Genomic DNA, 23,817 nt, shown 5'->3' on the forward strand with positions numbered 1-23,817 from the left:
CTGATTACCATTACAACTATAAAACAAGAATGTTACACTAAATCAGCCTGAAGGTCCATTTTAGCTTTAAATCCTATGATAACAAAAGTATAGCAATTATTTACATTATTTAATTATTTTTCTTAAGCACTTAAGATTTATTTTTGTTTTGATACAAAATGATAATAAAATCTTAATTCTATATTAAGAAAATATGTGCTGAGAAAATAATTTATTTCAATTGTTTTGTGAAATGTGTGAGGAGGTGCAACATTTTTTTTAAATTTAGAAAAGGGATGTATGTCACTACATACATATTGGAAACTATTGCCTTAAAGCATTAAATAATGATATTATGTTATAGGAGTATATTCTCATTCTTAGTTCTCTGTCATTGCCTTTGATTTCCTCTAAATAATTTGTGGCAGGGATACTTCCTTTACTGAAGATCTCACCTAGAACGTGGAGATCAGATTTAGATTGGGGGAGATTGTGAACCTATGCTATATTTCTGTATCATGTCACTACTCCATGGTACATCAGTTTTCTCACTTAATTGTGGCATGTTTCTATATGTAGCCTCATTTAAGAATCTGGCTGAAGATATGGAAAAACCAAAGGGAAGATAATAATTCAGAAGTCCCAGAAATCTTTTGAGCATCCTAATATTAGCAGATTTCTCTTGAAGTTGCCAGCAGACACTCTGAAATTTCTTTTAGTGGCTAGGAGAAATGCAAGAGTCAGTGTTTACTGGTAACCAGCTGGTTAACAGATGACCAATTTTTCACTTACATAAAGCATGGGCCTTGTTAAATCAGGGAATTAGAGAGTAGGATAGGGAGGGGATTTCCTTCCCTCTGGGGGCTCTGTTGCTTGTATCATTTCAGTCAGTACATCCCAAATAGGAAAATGGGCTGAATACATGAAAAAAATCACAATTTTACATGGTATTAGCAGATAAATAAAGCATGATAAAGATTTTTGTATATTATGTGGAGTTATTAGTCCTTCATTCTAATGCTTATGTTTTAAAAGCTGCCTAGAATTTCCTTGTTTCAAAGGATATCTTCAGAGATTATATAACCAACATGAACATTTTACACTGCACATTTACAAATGTGCAAAATATTTGATTCATTCACCCATCCAAGCACTTATTGCATACCTACCATATGTTCAGCAATATATTAGCACTACTGAGGTACAAAAGAACACATACATACATGAAAACACCTAGAGAACAATTTCAATTTTTGCTCTATTACACTATACTGCCTTGGTTCACATTATTTTCCCTTGCCTATAACTCCTTTTCTCTCATCCTTCCACCAGTCTTACTCATTCATTTCAAGTATAATTTATTCTATGATACTTTTGATTCCTATTTGAGGGCACAGTGATTTGATCTGAACTCCTATGGTACTTAAAGAGTATATCACAAATTTATTATTCAAAAGGTCTTAGGATGTATAACATTTTACATAAGAAGAAACAGAGATAGAGACTTACCACTTTGTATATTTTCTTGTATTTGTTTGCTATTTCAATTGTATTATTTCTTTTTATGAGAAGCTACTTTTATGTTTCCCATCACATTTATCAGTGGTGATGAAACTGTACTCTCTTTTTTCACCACAAGGATGTATCTGATTTATCTTTCTGTCTTTCAGCACCTAGTATATAGTGTCTTGCAAATTGTAGGCTCATAATAAATGTCTTTTGAATGATTTAAATTATTGAATGATGGGCACACAAAAGAGTGTCACCAAGTATATGATTGAATAATTAATTACTGATAATCTAATATAGTTTAGAAGCTCAGTACTTCAATAATGAGCCAAGAGATTTTGTTCTGAAATGGGTTAGCTTGGTTACAACTCGAGAAATGTGAGATAGAAAAGAACAGGAAAAAGTAGAAAAAAATGCAACATTGAGGTCATTAATTGCCCATTTTCTTCCAATATATTTTTATTTATTTCATAAAATCTTTCTAAACTACATGTAAAACATTTTAATATTCATTTTTTTTAAAAATTTTGAGTTTCAAATGCTCTCCCTTCCCTCAAGAAGGCAAGCAATTTGATATAGATTGTACATGTGAAGTCATGCAAAACATATTTCCATGTTAGTCATGTTTCATTTTTGTTTTGTTGTTGTGGGTTTGGGGGGGGGGGGTTGGAGAGGGGAAGGCAGGGCAATTGGGGTTAAGTGACTTGCCCAAGGTCACAGAGCTAGTAAGTGTGTCAAGTGTTTGAGGGCAGATTTGGACTCAGGTCCTCCTGATTCCAGGGCCAGGGCTCTACTCACTGTGCCCCCAACTGCCCCTGTTACTCATGTTTAAAGCAAGTTTTAAAAAGCTGTATTAGCAAGGCAAAAAACACAACATCACCAATAATTGTGAATATGCCTAGGTAATTCTATAAAACAAAATATGAGACTCTCCATATAGAAGGCAGAAGAAGTAAAATATTTATTTTGCAATACAGAATTACATAGTCATATTCACAATTATCGTCGATGTTGTGTTCATTACCTTGTTAATACAAAAGCCTGCTTTGATCTGCATTCAGAATTCATCAGTTTGTTCTCTGGAGATCAATAGCATCTTTCATTGTGTCTTTCAGAATTGTCTGAGATCATTGTATTAATCATTATAGCTAAGTCATTCACAGTTGATCATGATACAATAGTGCTGTTATTGTGGTTCTGCTCACTTCACCTTGCATCAATTCACGTAAGTCTTCCCAGGTTTTTCTGACACCATGCTGCTTGTTATTTCTTATAGCACAACAGTATTCCATCACAATCATATGCCACAACTTTTTCAGCTGTTCCCTAATTGATGGGCATGCCCTGAATTTATAATTCTTAGCCACCACAAAAAGAGCTGCTTTAAATATTTTTGTACATATTTTTGTACATATTGGTCCTTTTTGTTTTTCTTTGATCTCTTTGGAATACAAACCTAGTAGTGGTATTGGCTGGGTATGCAGTTTTATAGCCTTTGGGGCATAGTTCCAAATCTCTCTCCCAAGTAGTTGTATCAGTTCAAAACTCCACCAATAGTGCATTAGTGTCTCAATTAGTGTCTCCATCAGTGTTCCAATTTTTTCTCATCTCCTTCTGCATTTGTCATTTTCCTTTTCAGTCATATTAGTCAAGCTGATAGGCATGGAGTAGTACTTTAGAATTGGTTTCATTTTTATATCTCCAATCAATAGTAATTTAGAGCATTTTCCCCTATGACTATAGATAGCTTTGATTTCTTCTTCTGAAAACTGCTTGTTTACATTCTTTGATCATTTAACAATTGGGGGATGACTCATTCTTATAAATTTGACTCAGTTCTTTATATATTTGATAAATTAGGCCTTTATCAGAGGACCTTGCTGTAAAATTTTTTCTGTTTTCTGCTTTCCTTCTAATTTTGTAATTACCCATTTTAAAAATGTAGAATATTTTTATACTCTTTTGATGGCGTCATAATACGTAAAACAAAAATTTTCTGACATCATTTAATTACTTGAATTTGTAAATTGCTTATGACGTTGTTTCATTCATTTAGCATGTGAAAGAATGTCACAGCTTCAAGAAAGATGCTTACTTAGAACACTTAAAGAATTTCACACGTACACACTTCATCATTAGACCTTTATAAAAAACTAATATTCTTATATTAAATTTAAATCTCACAGCCTGTATTTTAATTTACTTTGAATTATCCTTCTCCTGACATGATGTGTTCTCACTATAATTTTATTTGTTCTAAAACAAGAAACTTAGCTTCAACAAAACTGTTTTGTACACTAACCTTGCTTCTTCCTGCCTTGTATCTTTCAGCAGACCAGCAATTTGCTTCCCTTTGCATCAATCTGTATTCTTTTCAAGAGATAGTATCTAGCCATACATCAGAAGATCCTACTCAGCATAGTCATCATGCCATCTGCCCTCTTACTTTTGTTTGGGAGTAGTAATAAATTCTATACTACCCTAATTGTTGAAAAGAATGTAAAAATGGACTGTCCAATGGATCCACTCACAATATCTATGACAACTTAACCACCTACTCATTTTCCTAGCTCCTACTTCCCCTTATATATTATGCCTCTATTTGGATTTAAATTCCTTGAAATCAGGAACTGGTTTTTACTTTTGTTATTTTTTCCCCAGTGCCTATCAAAGTGTCTGGGACATAGAGCAGTAGGTTCTGAATAAATACTTCATCAAATGATTCATTTATTCATTCAATATGATGTAGTGGAAAGAATGTTCTGGTTTTTCACCTCATCATTCAATTGAACTTACTCTTTCCAACATTGCCAGTGATCTCTTAATTTCCGTGTCTGATGGTCTTTTCTCATTCCTAATCCTTCTAGATGTAGCTACTGCATTTGATACTTTTGACCTCCATTTCCTCCTAGATATTCTTTCTTCTCTGACATTTCATGATACTGTTTTCTCCCTGTTCACCTCCTATTTGTCTGACCTCTCTTTCTCAGTCTCCTTTGGTGGCTCATCATTCATCATACCTAACCAGATATTCCTCAAGATTCTTTCCTAAGTTTATCTTCTCCTTCTATATAACACTCTCTTGGTAACTTCATCAGCTCCGATGGGTTTAATTAGTAACTTTCTCCAAATAATTTCTTATTTGTATATCCATCTCCTAGTCTCTCCCCTGAGAGACTATTAGATATTTAAACTGCATGTCCTACCTAGAGCCATTTTAAATGAACATGTCCAAAGCTGAACTTATTTTTCTTCCCAAACCCCACCTTTTCCAAACTTCCCCACTACTGTTGAAGGCATCACCACCCTTCCAGTGTCTCAGGTTCATAATCTTGACTTTATCCTCTATACCTTACTCTACTTCACCCCACATATCCAGTTGACAAATCTCACCATTTTTACCTACACAACATCTCTTGCACCTTATCCCTTTTCTTCACTCATACAACTACTGCCTTAGTTCAGGTCCTTGTCATTCCTAAGCTAGATTATTTCAATAACCTCCCAATTGGTCTCCCTGCCTCAAGTCTCTTACCACCAGTCTGCTCTAAATGCTGCTGCCAAAGTAATTTTCTTTAAGTGCAGATTTGACTCCCTTATTCAAAGACTTGAGTACCTTCCTCCTGTCTCTAAGATCAATTAGAAACTATTCTATTATAGTCCTTTCTTAACTTTCTCCCACATTCTTGCTCTTCCTCCTGAATTCTTTGATCTGGCCAAAATACATAACACTTAATTTCCTATGTGCTTTTGCATTGGCTGTCCCTCATGCCTAGAAAGTTCTACATCCTTCCATCTTCCGCCTCTTTGTTTCCCTAGTTTTCTTCCAGGCTCAAATCTCACCTTGGACAGGAGGTATTCCTAGTTCCCCAAGCAATAAGTACCTTTCCCTCCCATGATATCTCCAATCTACTCTCTCTGGCACATCTACATACCTAGTTCTTCAGACACTGTCTCACTCATTAGAACATATGCTCCTTGAAGGCACAGAATGTTATTTTTTTCCTTTCCTTGTATACTCAGTATTTAGCACAGAGTCTAGCACATTGTGAACTCTAATAAAGGCTTGTTGAGTGACTGGAGTTTCCAAGTTTAAGTGACTGCAAGAATAAAAATTACATTGATAAAAAAGAGAATCAAAAAGAGGAAATGGTTTAAGGTAGATTGTGGATGTTTTAGAGTTTAACCATTTTTCAGTTGTGTCCCATTCTTTGTGACTCCTTTTTTTGTTTTGTTTTGGGAGTGGTTTGCCATTTCCTTCTGAAGCAAACAAAGTTAAGTGACTTGCCCAGGGTCACACTGCTAGCAAGTGTCTGAAGCCAGATTTAAACTCAAGAAAAGGAGGCTTCCTGACTCTAGGCCCAGCACTCTGCCCACTGTGCTACCTAGCTTCCCTAGATTGTGGGTAGTGAAGAAAATTACAGTGTGAAATGATGGCCTGTTTATCTTGAGAGGCTGGTGAAAAATTCTAGTAGAAATATCTAGTAGGCAAGTAGAATTACCTCAAGATGAAGTAACTGAGGTCTTAGTTAAGCTACTGATAATTTTCACTACTGTTTTAGCAATGAGAGTCATAGAAATACTTCATCTTTTATTTTCTCTACTACAAATTAAAGGTCCCCTTTGAGTAGAACATATTCTTTCCCCCAAAAAAAGCAAGAATTTGAGAGATACTTATTCTACATTTTAATTAATTAGTTACCACTTACTCATTTGAACATTAATAAGTTTGGCCTCCTTCATTAACAACAGAAGTTATATAAACACATTTTCTTTATTATTAGTTTAATAGTCACCTCCAAAAACTTTAATATAATGGTGCTCAGTACTTGAATAATAATGGCTGTGTTTTTATGTTCCTCTATGTTTCTTGTGTTTCTTCCCTAAAAGAAATAATCTTGATTGTCTTTGCTATATGCTAAATGTACAGTACAAAAAGAAGCCTGCTTCTGCGGAGAATGAGCCAAGAACATTTTGTTCTGTCTTTACAATGAAATGCAGATTTCCCATTAAACAGCAAATCCATCATTTCAAACGTTTGAATAGGATAGTACATTAAAAAATAATTCCAGCTGCTTAAAGTTAGGACATTCAAAAAGTCCAATTGAAGAATATTTGTGGGGTCCCAAGCAGTTTTCATTTGATTATGAAATGGATAAATTTTCATTCACTTTAGGCTTTTCCCTCTTGATATTTTGTTCTGAAATAGCCACATGAGCATTGATAGGCATTTGGACTAAGGGAATCCATATGCTATTGAAATGGTCCATTCCACTTGTGTTGTTCTAATTAGAGATAGATTTGTTTGCTAAAACAGTATTTATGATTGTACAAAAATGATAGTTTTACTTCGAAAGTTTGCTTCTTTGTATGTAAGCCTGACCTTTTCGTATTTCCTCCCTCCCCAACTGTTTCTCTTCTAGGAAGTCATTCTCTGCCAAGTTTATCACATGATCACCAAGTAGTTTCCCCCCACAAGCACTTCTACTCCTGGGGTAGTAACATGAAGTGCTGCCACTAGCCTATTCCCAGATTTTTAGGCATTTCAGCAAGTTCTGTTCAATTGTGACGTATTTTCCCTGCTTTATTTAGAAATAAGAATCAACAAAGCTAGTGTCATTCCTTGGAGAGAATTCACATGGAATCCATATGCTATATGGCATTCACATGTTTATAAGTGCAGGAAGATGGGTGGCTATAACTACTTCAGGTTAGTGAGTTTTTTGGTCCAATTTTCAGATCTTTTAAGACAGAAGAGGGAGTCATGAGTGGTGAACCTGAGCTCTCTCTAGTGGACTACAAGCTTGATATTAGTCAATAGTGTGATATAACATAGAAGAATGTGAATTTAGGCTTATTAAGAGAGATGTAGCTTATTGGAATAGGATTGTGATAGTCCCAATGCCCTGGTTGGGTCCCATTTGGAATATTGTGTTCAGTTCTAGATGCTGTATTTTTCAGAAGGACATTGATAAACCAGAAAATTTCCAGAAGAGGGTAAACCAGAATGGTGAAAATTCTTGGGATTATGTGATCTGAGGACTGATTAAAGGAATTATGGCTATTTAATCCGTGGAAGAGAGGACTTAGGAAAGACATGATTACTGTCTTCAGGTTTTTGAAGGGCTGTCATGTGGATGAGTAAATAACAGTGAAGAAACATTTATTAAGCAGCTACTATATGTGCCAGACATTGTGGTATGCACTATTGATAAAAATGCAAAAAGAGAAACGAAAAATAGTCCCAGTCTTCAAGGAGCTTAAGGTCTAATGGGGGAAGACAACACACAAACAAAAGAAAAAAACTGAAAAGTGTGCAGGAAAAGTGGGGGACCGGGGAGAGGTACTCAGATTGGAGGCATAGTAGAGAAGTCAAAGAAGTAAAAAAAGTCAGGTGGGAAATGAAGAGAAGCCAAGGAGATGTCTGTCCTGCCCCCTCTCCTTAAATGGAGGAGTTTATGGCTCTACATTCCAATCAGAAATTCCAAGGGTACTGAGGAGGTATAAGTAACTAGGCTAATCGGATGCCGCAAGATTTCCCAATGATGACTAAGTATACTGGGGACATGCTGGGGAAGCCAAAGAAGTCCAGAGTGCATCTGGTGGTGGGGGGGGGGCCCGCGGGGTGTGAAATAAAGCAATGCCTACAAAGTAGATTTGCTCCATTGGACCTCAGAGTGAAGAAGTAGGAGGAATGGGTGGAAATTGCAAAGACATTCACTTAAACCTGATCCAGGGGGAAACATCCTCATTATTGGGCTACCCAAAAGTAGAATGGTCTTCCTCAGAAAGGACTGGATCACCTTTATTTGAGGTATTCAAGCAAAGGGCTCGGGACCACTTGTCGACCGTTGTCGTGGGTGTCTTTTTTTAGGTATGCATTAAATTAGAAGGTTACTGATGTTCCCTTGATTTCAGAAATCCTATGATTCTGAGTATATACAAATGAAAAAAAGACGTCACTTAATCCTTGTCACTCCACAGCCTGCCTTCCTCATGATAGCCAGAGCTTCATGTACTTCTGGTTCATTTTTGGATTCTTGACTGCTGCTTTTTTTTCCTGGGTCTTCTGTCACCTATTCCAGTTTACTTCTCCATTTGTCTCTCATTGCGATCTCTTGTTACATAATCAATTTGAGAATGGGAACTATTTCATTTTTAGTTTCCTACCTCCAGCATTTAGCATGATACTCCCAGAAACTAGGTACTAACAAATACGTGTTGGCTTGCAATTGACACTTCTCAAAGATTCCCAGTGAGGTGGTCTGACAGTATAACAAAATATAACAAAACAAAAATACATTTTTAGGTCAGAAGTTTTCAGAACACAGCATATCTTTATTCCATGTTATACATATATTAATGTGATAGATATTTATGAATAAGGTAGAAATTAATGTTACGTACACAGATAATATATGTGAAAAGTAATAAAGGTATGATACAGAAATAGGCATCATCATTGATTTGGTAGAAGTGGTAGCCAAGTTCTTCTAAATCAACATAAAGGGTAGATGCTAATATGGAAATCCCCCTGCTAGAAGACTGTAATATGGAAAAATACCTCAGTGAAGTTCATCTTGTACTGACGTCCTTAAATTCTAGCCTTGTTCTTGCTAACACTCTGAATTGGATAACATCTCCAGTGTTTCTGGTTCATCAAAGGCCAATTCAAAATGGAACTGGCAATTGTCAGGGTTCCTATGGTGAATATTTAGTTCTTGGCTACTTGTTTCTCTGGTGTAGCTAAGAATTGGCATTTATGGTAGCTATGGACCTGAGCTAATAATACTCTAAAGAAAATTTTCCTGAAGTTTCTTACTTCTCATACTTCATGCCAAGTTAAGCTCTAAATGGATACATTACTTAGACATAAAGAGTAACATTATAAACAAATTAGAGAATCAAGAAAGAAATTGCTTTAAGATCCAAGGATAGACTTCATATTCAAACAAGAGACTGAAAGGATCAAAGATCAATGGGCAATTTTGATTATATAAAATTTAAAAGTTTTCACAAAAAGAAAGCCAAAAAAGCCCTTGCAGCAAATTTCTCTGATAAGGATTTCATTTTCAAGATATGTAAGGAACTGGTTCAAATCTATAGGAAGGGCCATTCCCTAATTGATAAAACATTAAGGAATATAAACTACCAGTTTTCCAAGGAAGGAATCCAAGCTTTCTATATCTATATGAGTAAAATGCTCCAAGTGACTAATAATTTTTAAATGCATAGCCCTCAGGTGGGTAAAGCTGACCAAAAATGGCAAATTTTGGAGACACTATGGGAAAACAGACATATTAGGAAATTGTTGGCAGATTGTGAATTATTATGGCAATTCTAGAAAGCCACTTGGAAGTGTTCTCCCAAGTTATTGAACTGTGCATATCCTTTGTCCCAGAAACACCCAGCAATTAGGCATCTATCTCCCCAAACATCAAAGAAATGGGAAAAGGATCCATATGTACAAAAATATTTACAGCAGTCAATTTTTTTGTGGTGACAAAGAACTGGGAAGTAAGGAGGTACTTACTGATTGAGTAATGGTTGAACAAATTAAGGCATGTGAATATGATGGAATACTATTATATTAGAAGCAGTAATAAAAGAGACACTTTCAGAAAAACCTAGGAAAACTCATATGAAATGATGTAGAGTGAAGTAAATAGATCCAGAACAGTTTGCATAGTAATAATAACATTGTAAAGACAAAAAACTTTAAAAGACTCAAAAATTCTGATCAACATAATGATGAACCACATTTTCAGAAGACCCATGATGTAACATTCTACCTGTTTCCGGACAGAAGGATGATGGGCTCATGGTGCAGACTGAGACATCTTTTTTTTGGACATGGCCAATGCAGGAATCTTACTTGCTTGAATATTCATATTTATTACAAGGCTTTTTTTTCTTTTCTTTTCCCCTGTAGGGAGATAAAATAGATTTTTGTTAATTAAAAAATTAAATTTAAAAATTTAAAAAGTCTTGCCAACTTCCATTACATTTTATAAAACTAACTTTGTAGCATTGGCAAACTACTTCTTCATGTGAATTCCCCTCTCTTAATTTCTAGAAATGATTTATTCAAAAGAGAATTGATTCTAGTTAGCTTCAGTCCACTTGTACTGGGTTCTATTTTTCTAAATATGTCAGCCATTTTCACAAATAATATACTGAGCTCACGTTTCATTTCTGACCCAACTGAAGGAAAACTGTATCTGAGTATACAGGGGGTACCATATACTGTTGTCCTCGTGTTTCTAGTCATTGCCAGCACTGGCTATCAAAACTGCTTATGCTGCAAATAAAATTTGAAATGAAACCCATCTGGTATTTCTCATTGAATTAGGACCAGAACATTTCTTTTAAATATTAACAGATGGTTAAATTCTTAATATCAAACTAACATTTTAAAACATCTGAGGGGACCCACTAAAAGGGGGAAAGAATAGAGGGCCATGTGTTTTTTCCATTCCCAGATCCTATATTTCCCCTCCCCCTATCCTTCCAAGCCACGTGTCAAGTATCATTAGACTTCTATCTCAAGTATTTCTTTATTCCTTAGTAGCTGTGTTTAGGTATCAAGGTAATATAATCAAATAACTCTGGGGATATGTTGCTGTTGGCATATTCAAACAAGTTTTATTAGAACAAATTTTTTCCTTGTGCTTTTTTCAACAGGAAAAAGAAAAGAAATACATGCTTCCCTTGGACAACCTGAAAGTTCGAGATGTAGAAAAGAGCTTTATGTCTAGCAAGCATATCTTTGCACTTTTTAACACGGAGCAAAGGTAAGAAAATAAAGGAGGCACCCTTTTCATGGATTTGCTAAAGTTGACTAAGATTCAAAAGGTATACATACACACACACACACACACACAATCCTATTATTCCTACCTCTAAACTGTTTGACTTTTGACGTTTCTACTTTCATTCAGTTTATTTTTCTATTCTCTCCACTGTATAGAGTTTTGGCATTCTCTTTTTATGTTAAATTTTTTATTGGTTTATTTATTTGTTTGTAGTTTTAACATTCATTTCTATAAGATTTTGAATTCTAAATTTTCTCCCCCTCCCTCCATTCCCCCTTCCCCAAGATGGCATGCAATGTGGTGTAGGCTATACATGTGCAATCATATTAAACACATTTCCACATTAGTCATGTTGTAAAGAAAAATTAGAACCAAAGGGAAAAACCATGAGAAAGAAGAAACAAAAAAGAGAAACTAGTATGCTTCAATCTGCATTCAGATTCCATAGTTGTTTCTCTGGATGTGAATAGCATTTTCCATCGTAAGTCTTTTGGAATTGTTTTAGATCCTTGTATTGTTAAGAGTTAAGTCTACCAAAGTTGGTCCTTGCACAATGTTGCTGTTACTGTGTACAGTGTTCTCCTGGTCTTGCTCACTTCACTCAACCTCAGTTCATGTTAAGTCTCTTCAGGTTTTTCTGAAGCCCACTTGCTCACAATTACAAAACACTTTTCACACAAATAAAGTCAGATCTAAATAACTGGAAAAATATCAGTTGCTCTTGGGTAAGCCAAGCTAATATAATATAAATGACAATTCTATCTAAATTAATTTACTTGTTCAGTGCCATACCAAACTACCAAACATTGTTTTATAGAGCTAGAAAGAATAATAACAAAATTCATTTGGAAGAACAAAAGGTCCAGAATATCAAGGTAAATAATGAAAAGCAATGGAAGGGAAGATGGCCTAGTGGTACCAGACCTAAAACTGTATTATAAAGCAGCAATCATTAAAACAACTTAGTACGAGCTAAGGAAAAGAGTGGTGGGTCAGTGGAATAGGTTAGGTACACAAGACACAATAGTCAATGAATATAGTAATCTACTGTTTGGTAAACCCAAAGACTCCAGCTTCTGGGATAAGAGCTCATTATTTAACAAAAATTGTTGGGAAAACTGGAAAACAGTATGGCAGAAACTAGGCATAGATTTTATGCCATATACCAAAATATGGTCAAAATGGGTACATGAGAATTCATTTAAGGGGGCGGAGCCAAGATGGCAGCTGGAAAGCAGGGACTCACTTAAGCTTTCTGCCAAATCCCTCCAAACACCTATAAAAAGTGACTCTGAACAAATTCTAGAGCTACAGAACCCACGAAATAGCAGAGGGAAGCAGGTCTCCAGCCCATGACTGCCTGGATGGTTGCTAGGAAGGCTCTATTGCTCCCACACCATGCTGGGAACAGAGCACAGCCCAGCATGGGCTGTACCAGGACAGACCAGAGCAGAGGAGATCTAGGGAGTAGGCCCTTAGGGCCAGGAATCACTGAGCTTTAGCAGTTACCAGACTTCTCAACCCACAAACACCAAAGACAATGGAGCAGGCTAGTGGGAAAACTGCTGGATTGGGGAGAGAAAAGTGTGGGTCTGGCCCCAGCCCTAGGGGTGGCAGAGGTGAAGCTGTGGTGTTGGCAGCAACAGCAGCAGGAAGCTCCTGTGGGTGCTTCCAGAGTTCCACCTGCAGTTACTTCCAGCCCCAGGTCTAGTGGGAGGAATCAGGTAGCAGATCAGAGCAGGAGTGCAGGGAGTGCTTTGCTGGCATAGAGGCAGAGTTCTCTTGCTTTGCCCTGCTTGTATCTGGGTTGCAGTCCTGGTTGGTGGTTCTTGGGGGAGGAGGAGCACTGCTATGGCAGAGCTGGTGGTGACAGTGGAGTAGAAGTAGCTCTGAAAACAGCAACAGAGACCCTAAAGGTTGGGACAAAATGCTCTCTACTCTACAAGCTGTCATACCCCGACAAAAAGCTCAAGAGTCAAGCAGTTGGCTAGGAACATGGCCAGGCAGTGAAAATGGACCAAGATTCAGACAATAGAATCTTTTTTTGGTGACAAAGAAGATCAAAACATACAGCCAGAAAAAGTCAACAAAGTCAAAGAGCCTACATTAAAAGCCTCCAAGAAAAATATGAATTGGTCTCAGGCCATGGAAGAGGTCAAAAAGGATTTGGAAAAGCAAGTGAGAGAAGTAGAGGAAAAAATGGTAAGACAAAGGAGAGTGATGCAAGAAAATCATCAAAAACAAGTCAATGACTTTCTAAAGGAGACCCAAAAAATACTGAAGAAAAAAACACCTTAAAAACTAGACTAACTCAAATGGCAAAAGAGCTCCAAAAAGCCAATGAGGAGAAGGATGTCTTGAAAGACAGAATTAGCCAAATGGAAAAGGAGGTCCAAAAGACCACTGAAGAAATTACCACCCTAAAAATTAGATTGGAGCAAGTGGAAACTAGTGATTTTATGAGAAATTGAGAAATTATAAACAGAACCAAAGGAATGAAAAAATGGAAGACAATGAAATATTTCATTGGAAAAACTACTGACCTGGAAAATAGATCCAGGAGAGATAATTTAAAAATTATTGGACTACCTGAAAGCCATGATCAAAAAAAAGAGCCTAGGCATCATCTTTCAAGAAATTATCAAGGAGAACTGCCCTGATATTCTAGAGCCAGAGGGTAAAAAAAGAAATTGAAATAGTCCACTGATTGCCCCCTGAAAAAGATATCAAAAAGAAAACTCCTATGAATATTGTCTCCAAATTCCGGAGTTCCCAGGTCAAGGAGAAAATAATGCAAGCAGCCAGAAAGAAACAATTTGAATATTGTGGAAACACAATCAGGATAATACAAGATCTACAGCTTCTACATTAAGGGATTGAAGGGCTTGGAATATGATATTCTGGAGGTCAATGGAGCTAGGATTAAAACCAAGAATCACCTACCCAGCAAAACTGAGTATCATGCTCCAAGGCAAAATATGGATTTTCAATAAAATAGAGGACTTTCAAGCTTTCTCAGTGAAAGGACCAGAGCTATATGGAAAATTTGACTTTCAAATACAAGAATAATGAGAAGCATGAAAAGGTAAACAAGAAAGAGAAATCATAAGGGACTTACTAAAGTTGAACTGTTATGTTTACATTCCTACATGGAAAGATGATGTGTGTAATTCATGAGACCTTTCTCGGTATTAGGGTAGTTGAAGGGACTATATGTAGACAGAGGGCACAGGGTGAGTTGAATATGAAGGGATGATATCTAAAAAATAAAATAAAATTAAGGGGAGAGGGAGGAATATATTGAGAGAGGGAGAAAGGTAGAAATAGAATGGGGTAAATTATCTCACATAAAAGTGACAAGAAAAAGCAGTTCATTGGAAAGGAAGAGGGGACAGGTGAGGGGGAATGAGTGAATCTTGCTCTCATTGGATATGACTTGAGGAGGGAATAACATACACACTCAATTTGGTATCTTACCCCACAGGGAAGTAGGGGGAAGAGGATAAGAAAGGGGGGATGATAAAAGGGAGGGAAGATTGAGGGAGAAGGTAATCAAAAGCAAACACTTTCAAAAAGGGACAGGGTCAAGGGAGAAACTGAATAAAGGGGGACAGGATAGGATGGAGGGAAATATAGTTAGTCTTTCACAACATGATTATTGTGGAAGTGTTTTGCTCAATGATACATGTGTGGCCTATGTTGAATTGCTTGCCTTCTTAGGGAGGGGTTTGGGGAGGGCAGAAGGGAGAGAATTTGGAACTCAGAGTTTTAAAAGCAGATGCTTTAAAAAAAAAGGTTGTTTTTACATGCAACTGGGAAATAAGAAATACAGGCAATGGGGTGTAGAAATCTATCTTCCCCTACAAGAAAGTAAGGGGAAAAGGAATGGGGGGGAGTAGGGTGACAGAAGGGAGGGCTGACTGGGAAATGGGGCAGTCAGAATATATGCCATCTTGGAGTGGGGGAGGACAGAAATGGGGAGAAAATTTGTACCTTAGATTCTTGTGGAAATCAATGTTGAAAACTAAAAATATTAGATAATAAAATATGAAAACAAAATGGGTACATGATTTAGACATAAAGGGCAAATCAGGAGAGCAAGGAATAGTTTACCTGTCAGATCTATGGAGAATAGAAAACTTTATTACCAAACAAGAGATAAAGAACATTGTGAAATGCCAAATGGATAATTTTGATTACATTAAATTAAAAAGGTTTTGCACAAACAAAGCCAATGAAACCAAGATTAGAAGGGAAGCAAAAAGCTGGGAAACAATTTTTATAGCCAGCGTTTCTGATAAAGGCCTCATTTCTAAAATATATAGAGAACTGGATTTTGGTATTCTTTTACGTAAGAGAGATATTTCTAAGTGTTATCTTATTTTTCATCTGCCTTCAAGAGAGAGTCTCTCTACATAAAACCTTTCCTTTACATGAATTTAGAATTTATGTGCTATTAATTAAAAAGCAAGGTAACAATTAAAAGTGTTCTAGCCTTATAATAAGAAGACTTGGGCTTGTATCCTGTCTTTACAAGCCACTAATTGTGAAAAATTATTTACTCTAAGCCTCAGTTTCCTCATTTTAAAAGAGGGATAAGAATACTGCTGCCTGCATCACAAAAACATTTTAAGAATCAAAGTAGGTTATGCATATAAAGTTGTTGTTAATGATGATTCTATATAAACTGAATAATTTTTATCAATATTAACATCATTGTCAATCACAATGCCTTCATTTTATATACTAAATTGCAGGTGTCAAAAATAGCCCATTAAGATATATATATATGTTTGTGTGTGTATATATATATGTAAATCATAAAAATATTCTGTTTGTACAGAGCTTCACAGTTTCTGAAAGCCTTTTCACTTACAGTGTATATGTAAGAGTGGCTTTTATGTTTACTTTCAAAGATACGATCACAAATATACAAAATTATTGCCCCCAGTTCATGAAAGGCACAATCACCCTCCTCCCCACCCTTGCACCACCTTAGTCGCTGGGGAGGGAATGGGGATTGGGGTCACAGTTTAGGTGTACTCCTTTATAGTCTGAAGTGCCAGGTCCCAAACCTATCTCAGGATCAAGTAGAGGCAGCCTAGTTGGTTAGCTGCACCACCCCACCAGCAATCCTGGAGCCAACCCTGGCACGTAGGGATCCTCTCCAGCACCTGTAACTGAGGACTAACCCCCAAACATAAACACACATGTCTATGCCCATTTCTCTGAGCTGGGTTAAAAGAGACATAAGCAGAGAAAGGCAAATCCCTCCCCTCTCCTGCTTCATTCACTTTAGGCTTGACTTGGTGTATTGGCAATCAAAATGGGTTTGAATGACATGTTTGTGACATCAGAGGCTTTTAGACCACGTGGGTTTAAGTCTCATTTTTGTGACTATTTTAGGTCACATGGGTGAGTCGCATGTGTGACTCACCTTTGACCCTGAACAAGCTATATAAAACCAGAGGTTGGCTTTCCTTTTTTATAGTCACCAGACATCATCCCGTTAACTAGAACCTTATCTGAGCGACCAGAACTCAGGCACCTACCATTGGCTCCAGTCTTAGCCACTCCCCCTAGGAACCTGAGAGCCCCGCCCCAAGCCTATTCAACTGGGAGGGAAAGATCTTCCATTTACTGTTTGCCTTTATACTTGGAAAGATGCTTAAAGTAATGTGCTCATCGTTCTACATCAATATTTCCTTCTGGACAGTGGTTTCATATATACACATGAAGGTCACTATGAGCTTCATACCAACACTGTTCAATTAAAGAAAGTGAAATAAATAAAATTTGAAAGGAGAGAAATTTAAAATGTTCTTCCAAATGAATTTTGTTATTATTCTTTCTAGCTCTATAAAACAATGTTTGGTAGTTTGGTATGGCACTGAACAGGAGGAAACCTGAGTAATTCTGCTTCTGAGTCAATTATGAAGGAACATCAACACCGGTTTGTGAAATCTGATTTCTGAAAAGTGCCTCTAGATTTCCTTGTATCTCCACTTACAAATGAATAAAAGTAATTTATTAAGTTCAGGAACTGACCCAGAGCCATCATACAGTAAGGTAATGATAGAACAAGAGACCAAAACTCCTTCCTTTGCTTCTCATCTATTGCTCAGAGTGACTCATTATTTGTAATTTTTTTAGCCACAGAGTGAGATAATTAAAGAGGAATATGCAAGAACAACAAAGATGTTCTAAAGGAAAATGAAATGGCATTTTAAATTGGCATCTTTACCTTAGAGGAATTTGTGTAAAAGCACTAAAAATAATGGAGGAAAAGAAAAAGGGAGTTTGCATAGACAGAGCAATGGAATGTTTCCTGAATTAGGGCCAAACTAGAGCTAATTTAGAGGCCATATTTAGGGGAATCGGGAGTGCCGCTAAAGTGAACTGCAAAGAAGTATTGCACATGGCATGTGCCTGGATCTTCCATGCTCCCACCCTTATGAACAGGAAATTTGATTGGCCAATCAGAAGTCAGACTGAATCATGAGTCTTCAGACAACCTGGATGGTACAAGATCTAGGTGTCACTAAAATAAGAATTTCCTTGTGACAGAAATATCCTGGAAAGCTCTGATCTCTCAGTAGACATTATGATCCTCTTGAATGTGATCCTCTGGCAGCTCATGACCAATAGTCATAACATGTAGTCATGTATTCATGACTTGTAGGCATGAATGTCTAGTTACATAAAATAGAGCAGTCAGCCTTTTTTTTAATCTTCTAGCAAACTCCCCTTTTCTTTTCCTCCCAAATTGTAAACCTGAATGTCGATAATGGTCATGACTTCAACAGTAATAGAGAGGTTAGGAAGAGAGACAAGTTTTGAGTATAAGACAGTGAGTTCCATTTTGGATATTTTGAACTGGATAGTCATATCCAGGTGGAGATGTCCAGTAAGCATGTGTAGAGTTTCACACTAGAGCTTAGGAGGAGAGATAAGGACTGAAGATGTAAACTTAAAAATCACCTGCAAAGAAATGGTTATTTGGGACCATCAGAAAGGATTTAATCATTGTTTATAAAGAGAACCCTGATATACATCTATGAAGGAGATTGGAGGTGGGAAGGGATTGACTGATGACCACAAAATAAACTTTGCTATAAAAATCCAGGGAGGAGAGACCAGCCAAGATGGTGGAGTAGGAGGAAGGGGTGCAGTCCAGCTCAGCCAACATTTACAAGAGTACCAGACTAAGTGGTGAACAGAATATAAAGAGAAACTATAGTTGGACATCTCCCTTGCACAAAATCACAAATTTGGTCTGCAGGCAAATAATAAGAATAGGACTTGTGGAACAAGGTGAAGCCTAGATCACATAGCCAGAATCCAAAAACAAAACAGGAAGATTGGGATCAGTCCCCTAGTAGAGGGACCACAGATCCATCACTAAAACCGCAGAGGGGACCTCAGACTTAGCCCACAGGCAAATTACAAGGCCCCCAAAGGAGACATCTAAAATTCAGCTTCCAGGCAAGAGATGGAAAACCTTGCCCAGGCAACAAACTCTCTGAAAATAGAATTGGCCAAACAGAAGCTAATGACTCTATGAGACAAGAAAAATTAAAACAAAATAAAAAATTGAATAAATATAAGAAAATGTTAAGGTATCTCATTATAAGAAACTGACTTGGAAAACAGGTCAAGAAGAGATCACTTAAGAATCACTGGACAACCTGAAATCCATAATTGAATTTTTAAAAGAGCCTATATATTTCAAAATATCATGAAAGAAAACTTCCAGGATATATTAGAATATGAGGGGATAGGGAAAATATACAGATTCTACCGATAACCATCTGAAAAAGAACTCTAGAATGATAACTTTTAGCAATATCATGGGTAAAATCTAAAGCTTCCAGCACTAGTTTAAAAAAAATACTTCAAGCATCCCAAAAGGGTTCAAGTACTGAGTAAGCACAATCATAATCACCATAAAAGAGTAGAGAGCATGGAATGCCATTGCTGTTTGTCCTTCAGTTCTCAAAGAGGACCATGACATTAGGAATAAGATATTATGACTTGCAAGAGAATTGAATTTAAGTGAGAGAGGGCTGTGCAAAACCACCAGCTTCATTCTGTTCTCTGGAGCTATCTGGGACCAGTGGCAAGATATTGATCAGGATGCAATGGGAGGCCTTGGCTCTTTTGAACTAAAGTCATTCCCAGGTCTCAGTTTGTCTGATGGCATTGCCCATTCAGTGATTAAGGCTAGGTAAAAATGACCTCTTTTGCCCAGTCAAAAAAAGAGAAGGAGCAAATTGGCCAATCAGAGGAGATTATAAGTGTAAAATTTGGGGAAAGTACCATACTGTACATGGCCTCTATTTCTTAGTAAAAAGCTGAAGACCTCTGCTGAGACAGAGGGGGAAAGGGATGGTATTATGAAAATGATGATGATGACAGTGATGACGATGATGATGATGATGATGAAATAATAAACACTTACATAATGCCTATGTGCCAGATGCTGTGCTAAGCTATTTAAAATTATCTCAGAATAAGGTAGGTGGGAGGTAGGTGCTATTATTATCCCCGTTTTATATATAAAGAAACTGAAATCATCAAAGGTGCGGTGACCTGCCCAGCCAGCAGGTGTCTGAGGATTTGAACTCATCTCTTCATCACTCCAGGCCAATGCTCTATCTATTGTGCCACCTACCTGTAGGTAACTTGAGAAAAGATTTGATACACATGCCATGGAGAATATGATAGAAAATAAATGTCAAAGAATTTTTAAAAATCCATCTGGAAGGGCAACTCTCAAGGTTTCTGGCCAAAACAGAGACCATTGCTATTTATACTCTCTGAGTCATCAGAGCCCAAACAGTGACCAAGTGAGGCTTGAGCTGGGGCCTATTGTTAGACAGTCAATGAGAACCAGTGATCTGGGTTTAAGGGATGATCCATAAAAAAGAAATTGAGCCCCTCAAAGCCCCAAGATATCTTGCTAGGTTTCAGCAATCAAAATTTATATTCCTTTGGGCAGAGTACCCGCAGGTAAGGGTATGATTCCCTATGTGGACAGAGGGTGAGGAGGAAGGGAGAGGGGAAAGAGGAGGGAGAGGAGGGAAAAGAAGAGGGAAGGAAAGGAAAGAAGGAAGGAATGAGCAAACGAACGAATGAACGAACATTCAGCAGCATATAAATAGGAGCGGAAGCAGATGGTAGTAATAAACCAGAGCTGGGATTTAGAAAGGAGTGTGTAAAAATAGGACAAGGGGGCAAAGTAATCGAGAGAAGACAGTGGAGAGTTGAACTGGTAAGTTATCAGATCACAATTGTGAAGGAAAGAGAGGCCAGAGCAAGGAAAGGTGGGAAGATCACAATGATGAAGAATAGAATTAGGAAAAGTAAGGCAGAAGCTAAAATGGAAAGGTTAGAAGCTCTGGTCTGAGAGAGGGTTTTTAAAGTTCTTAACCATGGAGGTTGAGGGCATGGTGAAATTGAGGCTACGCCTTTCCTTCTTTGTAGTTGAAGTGGAAGATGGGGCAGATCACAGGGGAAGGTTTATTAGACAAAACTCTCTTACCTACATAACATAAATTTGTCTTCAAGAACGAGCTCAGTAATTTGGAACTATGCCTAAAGGGCTATCAAACTGTGGATACCCTTTGACCCAGCAATACTTTTATGTACCTAAATCTAAATCCCTCTGACCTCGGGAGAACATTTTAAGTCAAATCATATGGAGAAAGAAGACACTTACTGGCTGCCTGAACCTGGGTGAGTCACTTCACCCTGTTTGCCTCAGTTTTCTCATCTGTCAAATGAGCTAGAAAAGGCAATAGCAAACCACTCTAGTATCTTTGCCAAGAAAACCACAAATGAGGTCACAAAGGTCAAATGACTGAATAATAATATACTTATTGTACTTAATTTTCTTTTTTAAAAAATTTATTTATTTTTAGTTTTCAACATTCACTTCCATAAGTTTTAAATTTTCTCTGCCTCCCTTTCACCCCCTCCCCAAGATGGCATGCAATCCAATATACGTTCTACATATACATTCTTATTAAGCATATTTTCACATTAGTCATGTTGTATAGAAGAATTAGAATGAATGGGAGGAACCATGAGAAAGAAAAAACTAAACTAAATTAAACAAAAAAAGAGACCCAATAGTATGCTTTGATATGCATTCAGACTCCATAGTTCTTTTTCTGGAGGTGGATGGCATTTTCCACCATGAGTCTTTTGGAGTTGTTTTAGGTCCTTGCATTGCTGATAAGAGATAAATCTATCAAAGTCAGTCATCACATAATGTGGCTGTTACTGTTGTACTTAAAATTTTTCTACACACATATTTTCCCCCACCCTCTTGCCAAGCAATAGAATATAAGCTCCTCTCATGCAGAAATCATCATTTTGGAGTTTTTTGGTTTGTTTTTGTCTTTCCAGTTATAGCACCTAGTGTAGTGTCTGTTACATAGGAGATACTTAATAAACGCCTATTAAATCTGTGAGTAGCTGGATGAAATATGCTAGTGAAAGGGATGAGAAATAGCTTGAGGAAATAGCAGAAGGAAGGTTTGATGTTTAAAAATCAGACTGATACTCGAACTGCTTTGGAGGTAGAAGAGAAGCAAGAAAAGAAGGAACCACTGAAGATGTGCAGGGAAAGGAGGTAGATAGTGAACGGAGGAGGGGCAAGCTGTCTGGACATTATTAAACAGATATCTGAGTTCTTTGAGGTTCAAAAAAATCATTCAATAGATCTTATACATTTAGGTGCGAAATAGCAATATGATTTTTTGAAGCATGGCAGGCCTGCTTAAATGCCCCTCTTTCATTTCTGAGAAATTACTTTTTCAGTCCCATATTTGGGTTGCAGATTTATTCCTAAAGCTCATTCAGTTGCTATTTCCACTTTCCACTATAAAGTGTAAAAACAGTTTCTCTGTGGCCCCTAATCATCAGGTGTGTGAGAGCTGATGTATTTAACATCCTCCCCTAAAAAGCCTTTAGTGTCTTAGTGCAATTCATGTGGTCTTAACTAGACTGGTAAAGCCTATTTTTGATCCACTCTAAACAGTGCTTTGGAGCTAAAATTTCTTAAATGGCAGGATTTATTACGAGTAGCGGTTACTTCTTTAGCTCCTGGGGTTAGTTGGCTGTGTACACTAATGACTGATTCAGCTTACATAAAATTTCATGTAAGGATAAGAATTCAAGACCCCTTCTGGGTGCCCTTTAAGAGGAGTGTCAGAATTATGCTGGAGGAGTTGATTATGTTTCCAATATTTTCTCCTTATATTTACAGCTTCGTAAAACCTTACTTAAGCTCTGGGTTAAAAGGTCCCTGGGCTTTTTTTTGGGAGGGGGGTGTTGAGGGTAGAGACACAGGGGTAATAGTCTAAGTCAGGGCTGTCCAACCTTCAGTTTTTATTGAAACAATAGACAATATATTTTGATTTGCCATTTTAGTGAGAGCTCTGTGTAGCTCAGCTTTGTTTACTAAAGCATTTATGTAAATTTCTGTGCTTGTTGGCAGGCTGCATAAATCACACTGCAGGCCCGCGAGCTGCATTTTGGACAGCCCTGGTCTAAGGTGCTAAAATGCTTATATGAATTTCAGTACTATTAGTATTGGTCACATTATCTATAGCAGAACATTTGTTAAATGTCTTCCCTGGTGTTCGCTGTCCCTGAGAAGGCCTGCAATGTTGAGGTCGTGCTAAGGCCCATTTGGTCCGAGGTATGTCTGCTCCAGTAGCCAGTTGAGGTGTGTTTCCACCCAGGAGGTTGGTGGGACAGTTCCATGGTGCTTTCTGACTGCTCTGTGGGGTTCCTGTGTTTTTAAATAAAGTGATTTTCCTTTAGTTTGATTCCAGATTTGATCTATCAGTCCTTCTTCCCACTAACACTACCACATCTTTTTTTCCTTCAGAGTATGATTTTTGGATCTTTCACTCCTCTGCTTAGTCCTTAGCACATTGCTGACACTTAGGAAGTGTCAAACAACACCATAATATAACTAAGTACGTGTGCTTTAAGCATCTTAAAAAGAATTGTTCTTTAATCTCGTTGTTGCAGGACTTAAATTTTTTCCATTTGTAAGCTGATGAGAAACATCAGGTTTTTAATTCATGTGCTTTTATTTTAGCAAGATATGTTGGAGTTTGTATATTTGGGGGTATTGATCATGATATATTGGAAAGAATACTGGATTTGGGATCAAAAGAATTACATTCAAATTCTAGCTCTTTGACTTACAAGGTGTGTATACTTTGGGAAGTTACAACCTCCATGGTCTCAGTTTTCTCGTCAGTAAAGGAGAGGGTAGATTGGGCGATCTTTAAAGTCTCTTGCAGCTTTAATATTCTATGATTATTCCTACTAAATTAAACATTAGTAGACATTTTGAGATGACTTTTACTTCTCTTTGATTCTACCATCTTCACCTTGGAGAATACTAAATCTCATACTCATTTGTTCCTCCATAGATGAGTGAGGCACCCTCAAATTCGGAAAAGTCCTAAAGTGACACAGCTTCTAATGG

At 37.2% G+C, this 23,817-nt stretch overlaps 1 protein-coding gene across 3 annotated transcripts in view; it reads left to right on the top strand.

Moving 5' to 3' along the window:
• DNM3 (dynamin 3) overlaps nucleotides 1-23,817 on the top strand; it is a 638,732-nt gene that overhangs the window by 428,349 nt on the left and 186,566 nt on the right. For all 3 annotated transcript variants that reach the window (XM_036753297.1, XM_036753298.1, XM_036753299.1), the window contains one exon: nucleotides 11,173-11,282. In XM_036753297.1, the coding sequence (XP_036609192.1) occupies nucleotides 11,173-11,282 (110 nt within the window). The remainder of the gene's footprint in view (nucleotides 1-11,172; nucleotides 11,283-23,817) is intronic.

This window comes from Trichosurus vulpecula, chromosome 4 (genome assembly GCF_011100635.1).
Source record: "Trichosurus vulpecula isolate mTriVul1 chromosome 4, mTriVul1.pri, whole genome shotgun sequence".
Taxonomy (NCBI): Eukaryota; Metazoa; Chordata; class Mammalia; order Diprotodontia; family Phalangeridae; genus Trichosurus; species Trichosurus vulpecula.